The sequence below is a fragment of the Oncorhynchus mykiss genome, chromosome 1 (assembly GCF_013265735.2).
Source record: "Oncorhynchus mykiss isolate Arlee chromosome 1, USDA_OmykA_1.1, whole genome shotgun sequence".
Classification (NCBI taxonomy): domain Eukaryota; kingdom Metazoa; phylum Chordata; class Actinopteri; order Salmoniformes; family Salmonidae; genus Oncorhynchus; species Oncorhynchus mykiss.
In genome coordinates, this window is record NC_048565.1 from 32,331,556 (window position 1) to 32,352,270 (window position 20,715).

The window sequence follows — 20,715 nt, forward strand, 5'->3', positions numbered from 1 at the left end:
ACTCCTATCAAAACTAATCCTACTATAACAATTCATATAAACCATTCTTACGTTTGAATTTAACTAATACTAGTAGGACCGATGAGGGAAAGACTCACTTGGTTAACACATCGATAGAGAATTCAAACATACTATATTTTGGTGAAAGGATACAATTAAGCAATAAGGCCCAAGGAGGGGTGGTAAAATTGGCAATTTAGCACAATCCCACAAGGTGCCTTATTGCTATCATAAACTTCTTACCAATGTAATTAGAACAGTAAATAGTCATTTTTTGTCATACCCATGGTATAAGGTCTGATATACCACAGCTTTCAGCCAATCAGCATTCAAGACTCGAACCACTCGGTTTATAATATGGAATAAACAACACATAGAAACAACAGACACTGGACAAAACATGTTAAAGTTGCATGTGTTTACAGTTTTATTTTCACATTTTCATTGGTTTTTACAGTAAATGTTGCGTACAGCCTTTTTAGGTGAATCTATTATGGGATTGTGTTTATCAGCAGGCCCCTCCCTCGAGCCCACCTAACCAAGCACGCAGACCACCAGAAGCCAAAGGGAAAAGGGGAAGTGGAAAGTAGTTTTGGCTTTTGTGGTTTTGCTTCTGTAGTCTGAGTTTTGGTTAGTTGTTTCGAGGTCACTGCATTTCTGCAGCGCTGGCTCTGCACACGTCACCCCCTGCTGGCCCGGCATGGGAACACGACGCACCGGCCTTGTTCCTGCGGTAGGCAGCACCACTGTTGCGTTACTCCCTAGTGAAGGCCGCACCCGATGTGTAGTGTTCTCATGACCGGACGGTCGCGGGGGAGGCGCGACCCGCCCTTAGTCTAGCCCAGGATTTCTTCTCCTCCTCCTCCTCCTCCTCCTCCTCACTGTGGGAAGAGAGATTGTGTTCAGTACTACATTTCATAAACCTTCACCACAGCAAAACCTTCACATTTGCTAATAAACCTTTATCAAACAGTACTTTATCAGTGGTGATGCAAGGGAGTGGCAGAGAAAACAGCAGCGGTAGAGGTCTTGATACGTATCATTGAACGTGTCCCAATACAGACTTATTGACAGTTCTGAGTAGTTGTGAGAAATTTCTTGATTTACAGCAATAAAAAGGAAGTCTACTTGTCTCCTTTTTTTACAGATACATTATCTAGGACCTGACATCTCTGAACAGTAATATATTATTTTACAGAGATACTTCAAACAGAGATATTTACATGATTCATAGCAAGCAGACAGAATGGGACTCCATGGGTGACCTGTTAAAAGGTTATGGTCACCAGCCCTGAAACACAAGGAATGACAGACTTAGATGTGACACAGTCAATAATTACAAAACATGGTCACTTCCCTTTTTTCAGACTCTTTTTCTGATTCTGAATTCAATGTGTTACATGGTTTATCAATAATTCAAAAGCTATTCATTGAATTATTTTTCATATTTTCTCAATAAATCTGCTACTCTCTGACTAAACAACAACAGCATATGATAATGACTGTACATCACATTATACTTCTACTTGTACTGCTCTTATTCATAATACAGGAAATGTACTTTAAACGTTTTTTAAAAGTTTTAAAAAACATTCCTGTTTGTCATATCAACTTTACTTTAAAAAATAAAAGCAATAATTATGCTGAAATTAATGTAAACTCAACTATATATTCATCAGGTCAAATAACACAGGTCAATGTTTACAGTAAGTTCTTCATCATTATAGAGATAAAACTCACCCCTGAATCCTTCAGCAGACATGTCCGCAGGATAGAAAGGACAGATGAATCACTGCATCTTCCTTATATACCCTGAGAACCCTCTTCTCCTCCTCCTACTCCTCCCCCTCCTCTCCTGCTCCTGCTCCTCCTCTTACTCTCCCTCGTCCTATACCCTGAACTGTTTAGCCCTGCCTCAGACAAGCAGCCTGCATTGTGTGTTTGTTTGTGTGTGTGTGTGTGTGTGTGTGTGTGTGTGTGTGTGTGTGTGTGTGTGTGTGTGTGTGTGTGTGTGTGTGTGTGTGTGTGTGTGTGTGTGTGTGTGTGTGTGTGTGTGTGTGTGTGTGTGTGTGTGTGTGTGTGTGTGTGTGTGTGTGTGTGTGTGTGTGTGTGTGTGTGTGTGTGTGTGTGTGTGTGTGTGTGTGTGTGTGTGTGTGTGAGCAAGCTTTACTTCTTTCTTTGTCTGTTTTGTTGTACATCAACATCCATCTTTAAGTTTCATTTTTTGCACTGCCTCTATTTCTCAGATAGGGTGTGCCTTATTTGGTTACTAGGTGCTGAACAAACACAACACAACAAAACTCAAGGTTACTTTCGTAATCCTGGTTAACAGATAATAATTGAGATATATCACTTATTGGTTCCAGTGGCGAACTGGCGAATGAGATGAGCCCCTGCCTCTTTAGAACCCGTAATTGTGTATTAAAAAAAGAACCAAACTATGACGTGCGTACATGTACAGTGCATTTAGAAAGTATTCAGACCCCTTGACTTTTTCCATATTTTGTTACGTTACAGTGTTACTCTAAAATGGATTCAATAGTTTTTTCCTCAATCTACACACAATACCCCATAATGACAAAGCAAAAATGTATTTTTTTACATTAGCATTCAGACCCTTTACTCAGTACTTTGTTGGAGCACCTTTGGCAGCGATTACAGCCTCGAGTCTTCTTGAGTATGACGATACAAGCTTGGCACACCTGTATTTGGGGAGGTTCTCCCATTCTTCTCTGCAGATCCTCTCAAGCTCTGTAAGATTGGAAAGGGAAAGCCACTGCACAGCTATTTTCAGGTCTCTCCAAAGATGTTCGATCAGGTTCAAGTCCGAGTTATGACTCGGCCACTCAAGGACATTCAGAGACTTGTCCCGAAGCCACTCCAGCGTTGTCTTGGCTGTGTGCTTAGGGTCGTTGTCCTGTTGGAAGGGGAACTTTCGTCCCAGTCTGAGGTCCTCAGCTCTCTGGCGCAAGTTTTCATCAAGGATCACTCTGTACTTTGCTCTGTTCATCTTTCCCTCGATCCTGACTAGTCTCCCAGTCCATGCCGCTGAAAAACATCCCCACAGCATGATGCTGCCACCACCATGCTTCACCGTAGGGATGGTGCCAGGTTTCCTCCAGACGTAACACGTAACGCATTCAGGCCAAACAGTTCAATCTTGGTTTCATCAGACCAGAGAATCTTGCTTCTCATGTTCTGAGAGTCAAAACCTGTTTTGGGGAAAATTCCAAGTGGGCTGTCCTGACCCTTTTACAAAGGAGTGGCTTCCATCTGGTCATTCTACCATAAAGGCCTGATTGGTGGAGTGCTGTAGAGATGGTTGTCCTTCTGGAAGGTTCTCCCATCTGCACAGAGGAACTCTGGTCCTCTGTCAGAGTGACCATCGGGTTCTTGGTCACCTCCCTGACCAAGGCTCTTCTCCCCCGATTGCTCAGTTTGGCCAGGCGGCCAGCTCTAAGAAGAGCCTTGGTTGTTCCAAACTTCTTATATTTAAGAATGATGGAGGCCACTGTGTTCTTGGGGACCTTCAATGCTGAATAAATATTTTGGTTCACTTCTCCAGATCTGTGCCTCAACACAATCGTGTCTCAGAGCTCTACGAATAATTCATTTGACCTCATGGCTTAGTTTTTGCTCTAACATGCACTGTCAACTGTGGGACATTATATAGACAGATGTGACTTTCCAAATCATGTCCAATCAATTGAATTTACCACAGGTGGACTCCAATCAAGTTGTAGAAACATCTCAAGGATGATCAATGGAAACAAGATGCACCTGAGCTAAATTTAGAGTCTGATAGCAAATGGTCTGAATACTTGATAGCCAATAATGACAAAGTGAAAACAGTTTTTTAGAAATGTTTGCAAATTTACTAAATATAAAACACAAAAATACCTTATTTATATGTGTGTATTAAAAATAGTTTTTTAATCAATTTTAGAATAAGGCTGTAGAGTAAGAAAATGTGGAAAAAGTCAAGGGGTCTGAATACTTTCTGAATGCACTGTATGTGTGCGTGCGTGGCAGGAGAGAGGCCAATCCCATTCAAGGAAGTATAAAACCAGAGAAGGCTCTAAACTACACGGTAATCTTGGCCTACATGAAGCTAATTTCAAAAAAGTATGAATAAAATAATGCAGTGAGACTGATATGAAATTGTTAGTATGTATCAATTCAAGGATGTGTCAAGTAGATTGATATCATTTACTTACACTACACTACTATCTATATGTATCATTTTGCAGTAGTTCTCTGCAATGTGGAATCAATATCAGAGACCTGAATGGCAAAACTACAAAACAAATGACACAGGCAAGTTTGTTCATGTCGCATAGGTTCTTTCCATTTTTATTTTCATTTTTAAAAACATTTAAGGAAATCATGCTTTCAGCCTTGTAGTGTATTTGGGATTGTGTTTAAATCAGCAGTTCCCCCACGAGCTGCCGAAACACGGACAACCAGAAGCCAACCAAAATAAAGAAAATAATGGTTCTTCATCTGGCTGCATTCTATTTAGTTACATTGCTTGTTTAAGTATTCAGGTAAGTATTAATTGTTTCAGTATTCAGGTAAGTAATATAAGCTTTGTGCTTTGGATGAGCTTCATCTTGTCGTCCTAGGTGTTTTCGGGTGTCTAGCGCTTGGGTTCGTCGGTGCGTCAAGGTCACCTGGCTCTGCTCACCAGGCCCGACCGACCAGGGCTCGGTTTCCCAGAAGCATCTTAAGGCTAAGTTAATCTTAGAACCTTAGCATCAAGATACTTTTGGGAAACCGGGCACAGGTCCTGAAAGGTCATGCTGAGGGTCAGTACCTGCTAGTGAACAGATTCCCAACACACCCCTCAGGACATGGTCAGGGACCCAGTGATCTCCCCTTGGGAGCCTCCTCTCTTCCTCCTTGTCACCGTGGGACAATACTTTGTTTTAGTCACAGCTAGTCCACAAGGCAACTCTGGCCCTACAATTTAGTATGTTTACAGGTTCATTTGAATTCTATTAATCTTTATTGTCCATAAAATGTTTATTCATCACAGGCACATTCATGTTGCGGATGTGAGGTACAATAAAATACAAAGCAAGCAGACAGAGTGGGAACTCCATGGTGACCTGACAGAGGGTCACCAGTACTGCATCACAAGGAAGGACACACATAGATGTAAGTGACGTAGGCGACACTGACACTTCCTGGTTCAGGATTGATGTTTAACAAATACTCTTACCATTTATTATATTATTGTCAAAGTTATCTTGTACTATAGCAATATTACTCTAAAGACAAAACAGTAGCCTTTCCGTGTAACTGTAAATGAACAACACAAATACAATATTTTGGTTTGATGACATTGAAATGCATGCAAAGTGAATTACATACAAAGCACATTAAACAATAAAACAATACAAGCTATTAGATCTCTATGGAAAAGAAACTCGCCCCTGAACCCTTTAGCCAAGGGCTCCGCAGAATAAAAAGGACAGATCAAACGTTGCATCATCCATCTATTCTCTGAAAAAACCCTCCCCTCTTCCTCAACTGTCAATGCCGAGGGCCACAGGAAAGCACCTAATTTACCCTCAGCCCACATTGTTTGTGTGTGTGTCACAGGAGGTTGGTGGCACCTTAATTGGGGAGGATGGGCTTGTGGTAATGGCTGGAGTGGAATAGGTGGAATGGTATCAAATACATCCAACACATGGTTTCCATTGACGCCATTCCATTTGCTCTGTTCCAACCATTATTATGAGCCGTTCTCCCCTCAGCAGCCTTCTGCGGTGTGTGCTGACTCATGCACACGCTGAGCACAATGGCTATTTGCCACAAAAGTCTTTCCCTTCAGTTTTGTTTCCAGTAAAGTCTGTCTTGAGTTTAATTTCCCTGCTCCCTTTTCTCAAGACAGGGTGTGTGTCTGGTTACTAGGTTTCTAGGCACCCTTCTCAACAAGTACAACTCTTATTTTTAGATGGCAATGAAAGACCAATACAACTCTTAACATAAAACTCTGTCTTTATATAACTTTCACATCAGCAATCACATCTTCATTTTACTTTTTGTTACACGTTTTATTATCATTCTGCTTACTCCAGACCCGGTCATAATCCCCTGGACTCAAAAGAGGAAGTGGAAGTGAAAGAGAGGCAGGCGAGGCAGCATCCTGACGAGATTAGGTCGGCGACCAAATAGAATGCATTGCCCTCCTTTATTGGCGAACGTGCAGTCACTGGAGAACAAGCTGGATGAGCCGTTCGAGACTATCCTGCTAACGGGACCTGAAAAACGGGAATATCCTATGTCTCTCAGAGTCGTGACTGATTTTTCTATGCATTGTCAGAACCAGACGGCAAGACAAAGGGAGGAAGGGTCTGTCTCTGTTAACAACAGCTGGTCCGTGTTCTCTAATGTTAAGGTCTCAAGTTTTTGCTCACCTGAGTTAAAATACCTCATGACTACAGACCATACTATTTAACAAGAGAGTCTTAATCTATATTTATTGTAGCGGTCTATAGTATTTACCACCACAAACCAATGCTGGCACTCAATGATCTGTATAGGGCCGTAAGCACACAATACATTTGGCATTAAGAGGCGGCATTTCTCGTGGCCAGTGCTGGGAAATGGAAAATTCTAGATCCCCTTTAATCCACACACAGAAATATATACAAGGTCCTCCCTCACACTCCCTTTGGCAAATCAGACCGTTACCCTATCCTCCTTCTACCTGCTTACAAGCAAAAACTCAAACAGGAAGTACCAGTGACTGTTTCACTAGCACAGACTGGAATATGTTCCAGGATCTATCTGATAACACCCAAATCATTTGGTTTCCTGGATCCTTTCACAGCATTATAAGGCTGCGTTGAGACAATGACTTATCAATGATCCAAGCCCAGCTCAGTTAACCCATGCCATTGTGTCACTGAGTCATCATAATGCTTTAGCAAATGTACATTATACGAGGGGCATTGGAAGACACAATGTTTAATTAACCTAATTTATTTCCCTCTAACTGCCCTGAATGCCCCTGCTGATCCTACCGCTATTGTATGCAGCAAACGTGCCTATGAACCAGATTTATGCTGTTAGCACTGAGGTCGTGTGCCCTATTAGGAAGTCCACTGTGTGCAGCTCATCCTGCACTAACATAAATAACATGAAAATTTCTACTTCTGCTAAGCTTCTCAGTAAAGCAATGAAAACAAGCATCCCAGAAAAGTGCTCAAAATAGCCCATGTTAACATGCAGTGACGTCGGAAAGTATTCAGACCCCTTAACTTTTTCCACATTTTGTTATGTTACAACCTTATTCTAAAATTGGTTAAATTGTTTTTTCCCCTCATCAATCTACACACAATAATCCATAATGGCACTGCAAAAACAGGTTAAGATTCTTTATTTTTGCAAAAAAAATGATATATATTACATTTACATAAGTATTCAGTACTTCATTGAAGCACCTTTGGCAGCGATTACAGCATCGCGTCTTCTTGGGTAGGACGCTACAAGCTTGGCACATCTGTATTTGGGGAGTTTCTCCCATTCTTCTCTGCAGATCTTCTCAAGCGCTGTCATGTTGGATGGGGAATGTTGCTGCACAGCTATTTTCAGGTCTCTCCAGAGATGTTCGATCAGGTTCAAGTCCGGCTCTGGCTGGGCCACTCAAGGACATTCAGAGACTTGTCCCGAAGCCACTCTTGCGTTGTCTTGACTGTGTACTTTGGTTCGTTGTCCTGTTGGAAGTTGTACCTTCGCCCCAGTCTGAGGTCCTGAGCACTCTGGAGCAGGTTTTCATAAAATCAAATCAAATTTATTTATATAGCCCTTCGTACATCAGCTGATATCTCAAAGTGCTGTACAGAAACCCAGCCTAAAACCCCAAACAACAAGCAATGCAGGTGTAGAAGCACGGTGGCTAGGAAAAACTCCCTAGAAAGGCCAAAACCTAGGAAGAAACCTAGAGAGGAACCAAGCTATGTGGGGTGGCCTCTTCTGGCTGTGCCGGGTGGAGATTATAACAGAACATGGCCAAGATGTTCAAATGTTCATAAATGACCAACATGGTCGAATAATAATAAGGCAGAACAGTTGAAACTGGAGCAGCAGCACGGTCAGGTGGACTGGGGACAGCAAGGAGTCATCATGTCAGGTAGTCCCAGCACAGACTGGAACATGTTCCTGGATTCTTCCGATGGCATTGAGGAGTACACCACATCAGTCACTGGCTTTACTAATAAGTATATCGAGGACATCGTCCCCACAGTGACCGTACGTACTCCAACCATCAATTACAGGCAACATTCGCACTGAGCTAAAGGGTAGAGCTGCCGCTTTCAAGGTGCAGGACTCTAACATGGAAGCTTATAAGAAATCCTGCTATGCCCTCCGACGAGCCATCAAACAGGTAAAGTGTCAATACAGGGATAAGATTGAATCGTACTACACCGGCTCTGATGCTCGTCTTATGTGGCAGGGCTTGCAAACTATTACAGACTACAAAGGGAAGCACAGCCGCGAGCTGCCAGTGACACGAGCCTACCAGACGAGCTAAATCACTTCTATGCTCACTTCGAGGCAAGCTGTTCCGGACGACTGTGTGATCACACTCTCCGTAGCCGACGTGAGTAAGACCTTTAAACAGGTCAAAATTCACAAGGCCGCGGGGCCGATTACCAGGACGTGTGCTCCGGGCATGTGCTGACCAACTGGCAGGTGTCTTCACTGACATTTTCAACATGTCCCTGATTGAATCTGTAATACCAACATGTTTCAAACAGACCACCTTAGTCCCTGTGCCCTAGAACCCTAAGGTAACCTGCCTAAATGACTACACACCCATAGCACTCACGTCCGTAGCCATGAAGTGCTTTGAAAGGTTGGTAATGGCTCACATTAACACCATTATCCCAAAAACCCCAGACCCACTCCAATTTGCCCAAACAGATCCACAGATGACAGAATCTCTATTGCACTCCACACTGCCCTCACCCACCTGGACAAAAGGAATAGCTATGTAAGAATGCTGTTCATTGACTATAGCGCAGCATTCAACACCATAGTCCCCTCAAAGCTCATCCCCAATCTCAGGACCTTGGGACTGAAAAACTCCCTCTGCAACTGGATTCATGACTGGCCACCTCCAGGCGGTGAGGGTAGGCAACAAGACATCAGAAAATATCATCACCACAGGGGCCTCTCAGGGGTGTGTGCTTGTCCTTTCCTATACTCCCTGTTCACCCAATCGTGGACTACAGGAAACAGAGGCGCGAGCACACCTCCATCCAGATCGATGGGGCTGTAGTGGAGTGGGTCGAGAGTTTCAAGTTCCTCAGTGTCCACATCACTAAGGAATTAACATGGTCCACGTACACCCACACAGTTGTGAAGGCGGCACGACAGCGCCTAGTCCCCCTCAAGAGGCTGAAAAGATTTGGCATGGGTCCTCAGCTCCACCATTGAGAGCATCTTGATTAGCTGCATCACAGCAAGGCACCCAACCGCAAGGCACTACAGAGGGTGGTGAGTACGGCACAGTACATCACTCGAGCCAAGCTCCCTGCCATCCAAGACCTCTATAACAGGCAGTGTCAAATGAAGGCCCAAAAAATTGTCAGACTCCAGTCACCCAAGCCACTGTTCTCTTCACTAATGCACCAAGTATGGAAACAACAGAACCCTGAACAGCTTCTACCCCCAAGCCTTAAGACTCCTAAATAACTACCTGGACTATCTGCATTGACTCTTTTTTGACTCTTGCACTGACTATGCACACTCACACATAATTACACTGACACCCCAACGCATGCATACTGACGTCACACACACACACACGTTGCTGCCACTGCCTACTATCTATCCTGTTGCCTAGACAATTTACCCCTTCCTACAGTATCTCTACCTCGTACCCATGCATAGCGACTCAGTACTGGTATTCCCTGTACATACACTGTAGCCATGTTATTTGTACTCAATTGTTATTCACTGTGTATTCCGCTTGTCACTATTTCATTTGATTTATTTGAATGTCTATATTGTTGCAAAAGCATTTCACTGTTAGCCTACACCTGTCGTTTACAAAGCACGTGACAAATAACATTTGATTTGACTCAACATGTTGGTCTTTGCTGTTACACAAATAAAAGGACCCTTGTGAATGAGGATAATTCCTACTGTATTGTTTGACCAATCCACTCTCTTTACTCCATAAATTACTTATCTGTAATTTGAGAAAAATATATCACATTTCATAGTACTGACATAGCACAAACACAGCTTGTACCCAACCCCTCCCAACAGAAACTACCTGGGCTGACACACACACGCTACCATGCTAACTACCCCCTCTGTTGGATAACAACTGCCATGTCAAGATCTGTCTGATGGTTTTAGTCCTCTATTACAGGTTTCCAAATTCGGTCCTGGGACACCCCGAGTTCACATTTAGTTATTTTGCCCCAACACTACACAGCTGATTCACATAATCAAAGCATGATGATGAGTTGGTTATTTGATTCAGCTGCGTAGCACATTAGAAAGTCAAATTTAGCAGATGATTTTATCCACAACTTACAGGATCAAATAGGGTTAAGGGCACATACAGATTTCACTTAGTTGGCTCTGGGATCCAAACCAGCAACCTTTCGGTTACTGGCCCGCGGCTAGGCTACCTGCCGCCCAATTTCCATTAAACTAAGACAACTGGTGTGGTATCATTGTACCTGAAAAACTAAAGATTATTCTAGTTGATGTACAGCACTACAACCAATAGGAAGGCCAAAGAGACATGGGCTCCAGGATGTTACCCTAGGTACAGATCTAGGATCAGCTTCCCCTCCCCAAATCCTAACCATTAGCAGGGGGAAATGCTAAACTGTCCCAAGATCAGTGTCTATGGGCAACTTCACCCTAAACCGAGATGTGGTAGTGTGGACTATGGTGTCACACCCCCTCTATATTTTTGGTAAACCTTGAATGAGGCACCGTGTGACAGCAAGGACATTAGACAGAAGTCATTTGCATCAGTTTGGTCCTCATTTCATCTAATTCCAGATTACCACTCAGCCAGGCAAGTGAATGTGCACAGTCACACAGAGGTTTGTTTACTGTTGGCTTTGGAACAATACCAGAAAGAATACCAGAAAGAAGCAAATTCACTTCCACCAGAGAGACCTAAAGCGTTTGGCTGCCAAACATGAAGCACGAGTACATTACACATTCCTTAACGCAACCTACAGAGAATTACAGACGTATACTGAAATATCCAGAACACATGAACATAGACATAGAAAATCCTCAGAAAAACACAATTTAACAGGTGAATTTATTAGAGATCTTTTGTAAAACAATTAGTTATCAGATCATTCAAAGTTGTGAGGCAGCTTCCAGAAGCAGTCAGTCAGCTGGAATGTATGCCTAGCCCAGGGAGATTGAGTAGGGGTGTGTGGAAGAGTCAGATTAAGTGTGCAAAATCAGCCAGAAGAGCACACCTAACCACAATCATGCGCAGCTGAACCAAAGCATGCCCCTGCACTATACAACACTGATATTGGCCTTGTTCCAATGCTTAGAAAACACAATTTCTGCTTCCTTTCCTTCAGGTTATCAAAGATTGGTCAAGTGAGGACAAGGTTTCCACTGCATTGTTTCAAGCCAGTACTTCTTAAATCTAATACATTTCAAGGAAGGGCAGGAGGGAAGAAAACATTTAAGTATTAGAACAGGCAGTCTGGGTTAGGTGCTGCTTATTCTCACAAAACAGCCTTGTGTGGTTTCAACTTGCTTGAGGTAGAAGTTGTACCTAAACACAGCTCCTACATCAGATAACCCATCCTAACCTGAACCATAAGGTGGATGAAAAAGTATTCAGCCCGTTTCAATGCTTAGTGGCAGCAACTACCTTACCATTTCAGATTCCCAGTTTAGATCAAAGCACATTAGGAAATGGGTTATTGCATAAAAAATAAAAAGGACATGTGGAGAACCCAGAGCAAACCTACTCTACAATGAGATGAAGAAAATAGGAAGTACCAGGAGCCAACTGTTTCCAGTGGTTCCATTCACTAAAAGGAGTTCCATTTGGCTCCCAGGGCACAAAAACTTCCTCAAACATCTTGAGGTTTATGGCATCAGTGTCTTCATCTCATTCTAGAAGCTTCTGTCCTTACCGAGGTGACAGAATGGCAATGAGGTCACAGGGGTGAGGGGTAAGGTTGTTTCAGTGAAAATGTCCATGAAGTCTAGTGGAGCTGAACAGTTTGAGGTAGAAGTTGCCCTTAACCACAGATCTAGGATCAGATTACAACACACCCAATCCTAATCTTAACCATAAGCATATAAAAATAAAAAAAAGTGACCCAGGATCAGCGTTTTGGGGCAACTTCGACCCAGCTGAACAATGTGCAGAGGAAAGAGGGGTCGTCTCCAAGGTGTCTCAGAGCAGCAATTTCTAAACATGCAACAGAGCGACAGTTTATCTGCTGCGAGACATGAGGTTGGGGAAAATGTGAAGATTAGACAAGTATCTGAAGGGATGACAATAAAGTAAAAAGAGTAGTAACATAACATGTTCCAATAGGTATTGATTGCATTGTCCACAAGTTCTGTCCACTCTAGGGGCACAGGTTCTTCAAGACCAAAGTTCATTAAAGGTTTCAGTCTCTCTCCGAGGTGTTCTCATCCTCTCTATCGTGCTCTGCTTTTCTCGTCTGTGATGTCCGGTATTACTGCTTGGACAGCTCGTTGGAAAGCCAGTCCAGTCCTTCATACAGTCCTGTGCCCTGCGTCGCACAGGTCGCCTGCACGTGCCACTAAGGAGGAAGAGTGAGAAATAAAAACATTGAGGAGTGTGCGTGTATGTCTGTCGGCGTTTACACGGGCGTGAGTGAGACTCACCACTCTGCTGCGGAGGCTCTGCAGTCCCAGTTTGTCCGTGAGGTCGCTGACCGCCATAGCGTTGGGAAGGTCCTGCTTGTTAGCAAACACCAGCAATACTGCTTCTCTCAACTCATCCTCCTGGAGCTGGGGGGGGGGGGGGGGGCGCAGAGTGATTAGATCGCAGGTTTGGGATACGAAGTTTCAAAGCTTATTCCCCACGTGCACAGGACACAAGAGGTATAAAACAGTACAGTGTAATTCATACCTTGAGAGGGCGTTCCCAACAATGCAGTGATAGAATAACTTGTCATAGTTTATTGTAAAAGGAACACAAGTATATACACATGTCAGTGCCAGTACCTTGTTCAATGTGCAGGTACAGGAGTGGTTAAGGTGGGTTTATACATAAAGTGACTGGTAGTAGACTATTCAAGCAAACAGGGCTGAAAAAGTGACTGGTAGTAGACTATTCAAGCAAACAGGGCTGAAAAAGTGACTGGTAGCATGAATATATAAATACTTTTGGTAATATACCAATTATATACACAACTGTTCAAAAGTTTGGGGTCACTTAGAAATGTCCTTGTTTTTGAAAGAAAAGCACATTTTTAGTCCATTAAAATAACATCAAATTAATCAGAAATACAGTGTAGACATTGTTAATGTTGTAAATGAAAATCGCATATTTTTAATGGAACATCTACATAGGTGTACTGAGGACCATTATCAGCAACCATCACTCCTGTGTTCCAATAGCACATTGTGTTAGCACAGCTGATAACTGTTGTTCTGATTAAAAAAGCAATAAAACAGGCCTTCTTGAGACTAGTTGAGTATCTGGAGCATCAGCATTTGTGGGTTCGATTACAGGCTCAAAATGGCCAGAAACAAAGCACTTTCTTCTCAAACAGGACAAAAGAACAACTTTTTACGGAAGAAACAGTCAGCTGGTATTCTGTCTATAATGGAGTAGCCAGCACAGTCACAGGATCTCAACCCTATTGAGGGGTTGTGGGAGCAGCTTGACCGTATTGTACGTAAGAAGTGCCCATCAAGCAAATCCAACTTGTGGGAGGTGCTTCAGGAAGCATGGGGTGAAATCTCTTCAGATTACCTCAACAAATTGACAACTAGGTTGTCTTTGACGAAAGCAAAGTTTGAAGGACACAATTATTTCAATTAAAAAGTATTATTTATAACCCTGTCAATGTCTTGACTATATTTCCTATTCATTTCGCAACTAATTTCATGTATATTTACATGGAAAACAAGTCAATTTACAAGTGACCCCAAACTTTTGAACAGTAGTGTATACACACACGTAAACAGGGGTAATAGTGACCAGTAACAGGATAAATACTAACGGTATTGGCAATCAATCTACAGCAGCTTAAGGAAGTAATACATCTAATCAATAATCATTTTAGCAGCAGTGTAAGTTGTGTCTGAGTGTGTAGAGACCTGTGGATGGGCATAGAGTCAGTTTGGACGGTCTGTGGGAGAGTAGTAGTTGTTAGCCATTTAACAGTTATGGCCAAGGGATAGAAGCTGTTTAGGAGTCTGCCTGAGCGTTGATGCACCAGTACTGCCTGCCGTACGGGAGTATGGAGAACAGCCCATGTCTCAGGTAGCTGGAGTTTTGGGCAATTGTTCCACCGGCTGGCATATATGTCCTGGGAGCTGGGCCATCCGCACCACCTTCTGTAGGGCCTTCCGGTCATGGGCGGTGGAGTTGCCATACTAGACGGTGGTACAACCAGTCAGCTCTCAATAGTGCAGCTGTAAAGTTCCTGAGTATCTGAGGGGCCATGCAAAACGTTTCAGCTTCCTGAGGAGAAGAGGTGTTGCCGTGGCTTCCTCACAACCCTTCTGGTGTGAGAGGACCCTGTTAAGTCCTCAGTTATGTGGACACCGAGGAATTTGATGCTCTTGTCCCTCTGCACTGCAGCCCTGTCGATGTAAATGGGGGTGTGCACCCCCACCAAGTTGCAATGTCCAGTCAATTATAAATAAAACAGACCAGGCCTATAGGCCTACATACCATACCAACACTAAAAATACCTACTATTAGCTGGCTACATATCATACATAGAGTAAATATTCCTACCCAGGGCTCTAAAGTGCAACTAATTTGGTTGCACAGGAGACTAAATATTTTGCTCTGATCAGGAGTTTTATTTTGGGAGCACTGTGTGAAAAACCTCCCAGATAATTGTTGTAATGATTAAGCTTTGATGTACCGTTGTTTCCGAGTGCCCTAGAGAAACAAATGTGTGCCGATTCATAAGAGTCATGGGTGCACCATTACTGCAGCGCAAACGGCTTCATTTCTAGACCAACCAGGTCAAAAGATCCGGCCCATATTACCAGCTCAAAATGTATCTTCCCAGAGCGCATTTCACATTGATAAATCATGTCGCGGGTCATTCTAAAACTACTCGCACGTTGACGTTGTTAACCATTTGTTACACTTTGTTCAGCCATGTTAACTCAATGGCTATCTAGCTAACTACAGTAGAATACTACAAAGCAGCATCAATGAATTAGCCAGCTAACTTGCCTAAATATTCTGAAATAACGTTTTTCGGGTGGGATAAGCGTGAAATGGGCATGGTCTAATTGACTCAACCACCAACGAACCAGAAAAATCAGTAGTTATTTCTGGTTGTTTATCAAAGTTAACTGGCTAACTCATTGATCCTGCTTTGTCGTATACCCGTCTGGTAACTTTACCAGTATATCCAGATATTTGTATCAACATTTTAGCATTTATAATAAACTAATGTATTCACAATAGTGATGCACTGATATTACATTCCTTGCCCCAAAAAAAACAATACCGATTTAACATTTTTGCAGACTTTTAAGCATTCTAGTACAGTTAAAGTTAACACATACACGCAGCGGTCTAAGGCACTGCATCTCAGTCCAAGAGACATAACTCCAGTCCCGAGTTCAAATCCAGGCTGTATCACATCCGCCCGCGATTGGGAGTCCCATAGGGCGGCACACAATTGGCCCAGCTTCATCCGGGTTTGGCCGGGGTAGGCCGTCATTGTAAATAAGAATTTGTTCTTAACTTACTTGCCTAGTTAAATAAAGGTCACACGCACACCGCACTGACCAAAGAGTTATTTTGTTGGCATTTACGTATGTCCCCATTATTTCTTTCACTTACTTGCTGTGCTGTTTCGTCGCTTATTTGTTCAGTCGTTTCATTCTCAACCAGGATTGCTATGGAACGCCATTTGGGTCTTTGCATGTCAAAAAAAGATACGTTAAATAACACTACTTGACGTGTCAAATAAGCTTGTTGACCAAGGACCTGAATATGAATGCACATCACATAATTTAACACATTTTTTCACTCGTATTTCATATGTCACAACGATTCGATACGTATGCTGGTAAAGTTGTCTCGTGCACCTACAGTGCTGGTCATAAAAAGCTAGCTAGCTCATGAATGCAAACAATGTTCTTCCCCAAAAACATAGTAAAACATTCTGTTTCAACAGTTTAGCTAGCTAACTATATAGCTAGGAGTCATCTAAAAATAACCCTAATTTATAAGACAGTTCTTATACTTCAAAATAAAAGTATGAGATAATTCTACTATTTGTATTCATTTGATTCACTGTCAACTACATACTTTTATTTTGAAGACAAACCGCAAATTCCACTATTGTACCTAATCCTTATTGTGGCTAGTTTCACAATACATAACCAAGTCCGGTCAAGCCTCACTGGCCAGATGAAGCTAGCTGGCTGCTTATAACGTTAGCTTTGGGCAACAGGGTTAAGTGGCTGGCTAGCTATTTATTTTCATGAACAGAATAAAAATTTGAATAGGCGAACAACAAGTGAGAATAATTCAAATGACTGCAGTTTCCACTGGTCATTGTTTTCAGGCTGGTTGTATTGGCACTAGCTAGGTACCAAGCTAAAGCTAGCTACCCCAGAAGTTGCGGTCGAACAAATTATGCTTGATTACCAAATAGGTATTGTAAACACGTTTCGTGGCCGGCGTTTGCTTGTTCACACAGCTTTGACAGTGCTACTGTATCTTTTTTGAAAAGCAAAGACCCAAACTGTGTTCCATAGTATGTATGACGCTATCACTGTATAACTCCGGAAGGGCAACATTTAAAAATGTGCGCACTTGATAGTGTGTACCGGTGCTCGGCCAGTTGGCAAAAGCCAACATCATCCACGACAGAGAACGGTTGATGAACGAATTCCATCATCTTGGCTTTAATGGATTTTGCCTTTTGAGTTGTCACACTGAAATTCTTACTCTTTCAAATGACTGCTCGATCCACACAGCAGACATTGTGGGCTAGTTAGGAATGCTGTGTTGCAGGTGTGCCGCAAAATTTTACATGGCGTCATTACATCACGTACATACGATATATAGGTATGCACGTCAGCTTTGACATCGGCCAATACTGATGTTGGCATTTTTAGCTAATATCGTCCGATTCCGATATGTTCACCGATATATCGTTCAGCTCTAATTTACAATGTTACATATTCGTTTCTAGAGCACAACAGGTGTCAAGAGCAGCTATAATTAATTTAGGCCCAATATGGGCTCTGAATTAAAAAACAAAACATTTAAATAACATTTTCAGGTGTTCCTAAATGTCATGTGGTGCTTCTAACTTTTTAAAGATGGGAGCACCAGTGTAATTTGTGAGCACCAGTGTGACCACCAATAATTTTTATTTTAATCTAGAACACTGTACCCACCATTTTGGAGAGCTCCTCTGCAGACTCCGCCACTCTCTCTCTGTCGTTGCTGTCTACTACAAAGATCAGACCCTGAGGGAGGAACACAAAGTCAGAGCAGGGCAGGGACAGTCAGGAGGATGCCCGGAGGCATTACATAAGAGGAATAAAAGAGCAGGCTGTGGTGTAGCCTCCCCGGTTTCCTTTTGGTGCGTGAGTTTACCTGTGTGTTCTGGAAGTAGTGTCTCCAGAGAGGTCTGATCTTGTCCTGACCACCCACATCCCACACTGTGAAGCAGATGTTCTTGTACTCCACCGTCTCCACGTTAAAGCCTGTCACCCACACCATTAAGGGACTTAAACAAATAGACATTTCTAATTTCCAGTGTTCAAAAACAATTGTCGTCACATGAGCTATCACCTTGGAAACTTTGAGGGTGTGTGGTGGACTGTATGTATGCATGTATTGGGTTTAAATGTCACTCCCACAATTTATGGATGTCAATATTAGGCTACATACAATGTGTACAAAACATTAGGAACACAGAGATGCTGGCCCATGGTGACTCCAATGCTTCCCACAGTTGTGTCAAGTTGGCTGGATCTAATGTGGGTGGAGAACCATTCTTGATACACACAGGCAACTGTTGCGTGTGAAAAACTCAGCAGCCTTACAGTTCTTGACACTCACCGTAAACCTGGCACCTACTACCATGCCTATTTCAAAGGCACTTAAATATTTTGTCTTGTCCATTCACCCTCTGAATGGCACACACAAACGATGTCTAAAGGGTTAAAATTCCATCTTTAACCTGTCTCCATCTACACTGATTGAAGTGGATTTAACACGTGACATCAATAAGAGATCATAGCTGTCATCTGGATTCACCTGGTCAGTCGATGTCAAGGAAAGAGCAGGGGTTCCTGTTTTGTACACTCTGAATGTGATTAGTGACTCCAATATACCTAGCTATGGTGATCATCAACAAAGGTAATTCGAGTAGGAATCAGCTGAGACTGGAGGGTGAAAGGTGGTGGGTGTGACTGAGTGTGTTTTACCAATAGTTGGAATGGTGGTCACTATTTCTCCCAGCTTCAGTTTGTACAAGATAGTGGTTTTCCCTGCAGCATCCAAGCCAACTGAGAAAACACAAACAACGTTATGATTAAAATAACAAGATCTCATTCGCACATACAACTGCAAGCATGAGCGAGCAATCAAACATGTCTACACTGTCGCATTGACACTTGACTGTCCATATCGATACAGCTGATTAAAGACACGAAAATCCACCATTCAAATGACAGATAGGCTAAAATGGCTAGCTAACGTTAACTAGAACTAACAAACTACTCAAGAGAAACTACTCAAAGAAAACATTGCTAGAGTAGATAGGTATTTGTGTTAGCTAGTTGGCTATGAACTTTCTGTAAGTTAGTTGACACAATGAACCAACAAAACAAATAGTTTTTTTTATGACCAGCACTGTAGGTGCGCGAAACAACTTCACCAGCATCATAGCATGAATCGTTGTGACATATGAAATACGAGTGAGTTAACGTTGTTAACTGCTACATTACTGTAGCTAGCTAACACTAACAAATATTTACTAACGTTACTTTAAATGTTAACGTAGCTAATTTGTTACCGTTACTATTGAATCTTCAAGCTAAATCTTTTGAGTCCAACGAATCTGTTTTTCTTCATGGGCTACTTACTCAATAAAGACTCAGCTGACACTTACCCATAAGTATTCTCATCTGTTTCTTGCCGAACAGTCTGGTAAAAACTGACGAGATGAGAAGCCCCATGTTGTGAGTGAATGTCAAAATTTTAAGCAAAGCTTTTCTAAATTCTTGTCGTTGTTGAGACGAGGCGTGAATCGTTATGTTTGTGACACCCAAAGCAAGAATCGTTTATTTCTGTCCTCTGATGCTGCTGCCACGTCCGGGCCAACGTGGAACTCCCGACGTCATCTATTTGACTCAACTTTATTAGTAATACAATGGGTTCAACGTGGTGATGGAAATTAAACAACAGCAATAATATTAACGCACTAATGCAAGACCATTTGTCTTGACAAACATTATCGTAAGTAAAACAACTCTGCATTTACGGGTTCGACCGATCCAACACTACTCATTTGTATCACATAAAAAAAGTATGTTAAATGGTAACTTGTTCACACTGCTTTTGCCAGCAAGATGCAGTTCAATTGTGTGGCACCAGATGTCCTTACAACACGGTTACGCTGTTATTGCAATGTCACATCAGATTGACTCTCTGGTCAGTATTTCCCGAGGAATAGTCGATGTGCTTGCATGTATATAGAAGTACAAAAGTATGTGGACAGTATGTGGTCAAATTAGTGTATTTGGCTATTTCGGCCACACCCGTTGCTGACAGGTGTATAAAATCGAGCACACAGCCATGTAATCTCCATAGACAAAACATTGGCAGTAGAATGGCCTTCCTGAAGAGCTCAGTGACATTCAACGTGGCACCATCATAGGATGCCACCTTTTCAACCTGCTAGAGCTTCCCTGGTCAATTGTAAGTGCTGTTATTGTGAAGTGGAAATGTCTAGGAGCAACATTGACTCAGCACGAAGTGGTAGGCCACATAAACTCACAGAATTATTCTGTCCTTGGTTGCAACACTGATTACCACGTTTCAAACTCCCTCTGGAAGCAAAGTCAGCACAATAACTGTTTTTCGGGAGCTTCATGAAATGGGTTTCCATGGCCGAGCAGCCGCACACAGGCCTAAGATCACCATGCACAATGCCAAGCATCAGCTGGAGGGGTGTAAAGCTTGCCACCATTGGACTCTGGAGCAGTGGAAATGCGTTCTCTGGAGTGATGAATCACATTTCATCATCTGCCAGTCCAACGGATTAATCTGGGTTTTGCGGATGAAGAAGGAGAAGGCCCTTTCCTGTTTCAGTATGGGAATGCCCCCATGCACAAAGCGAGGTCCATACAGAAATGGTTTGTGAAGATCGGTGTGGAAGAACTTGACTGGCCTGCACAGAGCCCTGACCTCAACCCCATCGAATACCTTTGAGATTAATTTGAATGCAGACTCCCAACATCAGTGCCCAACCTCACTAATGCTCT

The 20,715-nt window shown here is 42.6% G+C and overlaps 1 protein-coding gene and 1 long non-coding RNA gene across 2 annotated transcripts; both read right to left on the reverse strand.

Moving 5' to 3' along the window:
• Positions 1 to 403: 403 nt before the first annotated feature.
• LOC118964447 lies at positions 404 to 1,861 on the reverse strand. The gene is made up of 3 exons (XR_005051487.1): positions 1,741 to 1,861; positions 1,224 to 1,291; positions 404 to 881 (listed from the first exon to the last, which is right to left on the reverse strand). It is a non-coding gene; the product is annotated as an uncharacterized LOC118964447 (long non-coding RNA).
• Positions 1,862 to 11,293: 9,432 nt separating this feature from the next.
• Positions 11,294 to 19,578, reverse strand: LOC110521431 (ADP-ribosylation factor 4). Its single transcript, XM_021598968.2, has 6 exons — positions 19,341 to 19,578; positions 18,655 to 18,735; positions 17,819 to 17,928; positions 17,617 to 17,688; positions 12,886 to 13,011; positions 11,294 to 12,800 (listed from the first exon to the last, which is right to left on the reverse strand). The coding sequence occupies exons 1-6, from the start codon at positions 19,405 to 19,407 to the stop codon at positions 12,714 to 12,716; spliced, it is 543 nt and encodes a 180-aa protein (XP_021454643.1). The 5' UTR covers positions 19,408 to 19,578; the 3' UTR covers positions 11,294 to 12,713.
• Between the last annotated feature and the right edge of the window lie 1,137 nt (positions 19,579 to 20,715).